Here is a 1,639-nt window from a genome sequence, read left to right as displayed (position 1 = left end):
ATTTATCATTATCATCATCATCATTATTATTATTATTATTATTATTATAGTGACCGTGATCTCACTGGCTCTTAATTACATCATTCCCCCTTCATCTGACACACCCTATGATATGTCTGACATCATCAAAGCTGTTGTAGATGAGGAAGAGTTCTTCCAAATAATGCCCGACTACGCTAGGAATATAATTGTGGGATTTGCCAGGCTGAACGGACAGACAGTGGGTGTGGTTGCTAACCAACCCAACCAAAAAGCAGGTCAGTTGTTAGTGTTGTACCTCATTCATGAACATGTACAGTATAGCCTCTCTTAATGGACACTCTCTATAGCTTACACCTCCATTTAACGGACAGCACCTAGTGTACCAATTACATTCCTTACTGTATAAAATAACCTCCACATAAAGGACACCTCTGTATAACAGAGACACTTTCAAGTGTCCATTATATAGAAGCTAGTCTGTAGTTGTTGTAATTGACCAATCAGATTGCTTGATTTTAAGTTTCTTAATGACTTGCACTACCAAGTTTATCATCATCATTATTATTATTATTATTATTATTATTATTATTATTATTATTATTATTATTATTATTATTATTATTAATAGGTTGTTTGGATATTAATGCATCAGTTAAAGGTGCTCGGTTTGTTAGGTTCTGTGATGCTTTTCGTATTCCACTGATAACCTTCGTTGATGTACCGGGATTTCTACCAGGTAACCATGACTGTAGCTGTAATGATTTCTGATACATATTGATGTCCTTATGCTGTGTAGCAAGTTTGAGCTGATTCCAACTTCAATTTTTCAAGTTACGGCCATTTTAAGAAAATGCAAAAATCTGAAAAATACCCAAGGTTATAGCCCATGGTTTTTTCCAAAAAATGGCTCCGAAATCACCCCAAATTTTTATTAAATTTTCTGATGCATATTGATGTCATTATGCTGTGTAGCAAGTTTGAGCTGATTCAGACTTCAATTTTTAAAGTTATGGTCATTTTAAGAAAATGCCAAAATTTTGAAAAATACCCAAGGCTATAGTCTATGGTTTTGCAGCAATTTTTTTACAGATTCTGTAGTGATATTACTATTATCACTATAAAGTGCATCAATTTATTGGCACTAAGTTAGTCTAAAGTTGGCAAGACATGTTGCAGTTCAATAAGATTGACATGTACATGTTTCTATCACATGTACATATTCAAGCAATGGACCATTGTCATCAGTAGCCATGCAGTATCAATAATGATAAGTATATGGAGATACATCTTATAGCTAGAGTATATTCATAATTTGTGTCTGGCTATGTACAGTGTAGTACACTCAATCATTATAATTTATGGCCAGTAGCAACAGTGGCTGTATCCATCAAAAATTAAATAAAAATTGTTTTGTATGTAACTTTATTATCAGGTCTGAAATAGTCAAGATTAAATCATGTAATTATTTATTCATTGAAAGTACAGAGTCTTTCCTTCTCAGACCTTCTTTCCCTCAGCTACTTGCACTGGTAGCAGTACATAAAACCATTATCATAAAATACCATATAAGATTGTACTCCAGGGATACTACAGCAGTCATCAGACTATAATAAGATACATAATAATTATCACTGACTGTGTGTAGCTAGTGGACTAT

General features: G+C 33.3%; 1 protein-coding gene across 1 annotated transcript; it reads left to right on the top strand.

The window, feature by feature from the left end:
• Positions 1-50: 50 nt before the first annotated feature.
• On the top strand, positions 51-783 carry LOC105316092 (propionyl-CoA carboxylase beta chain, mitochondrial-like; the record flags this gene model as incomplete). Its single annotated transcript, XM_011410896.2, has 2 exons — positions 51-257; positions 611-783. Coding segments are annotated over 2 exons (347 nt in total), but the record flags the coding sequence as incomplete, so codon positions are not given.
• Positions 784-1,639: the final 856 nt, after the last annotated feature.

Source organism: Amphimedon queenslandica, unplaced genomic scaffold (assembly GCF_000090795.2).
Source record: "Amphimedon queenslandica unplaced genomic scaffold, v1.1 AMPQUscaffold_5181_Cont22845, whole genome shotgun sequence".
Classification (NCBI taxonomy): Eukaryota; Metazoa; Porifera; class Demospongiae; order Haplosclerida; family Niphatidae; genus Amphimedon; species Amphimedon queenslandica.
Note: the sequence above shows the minus strand (reverse complement) of the source record. Positions and strands in the feature narration are given on the sequence as shown.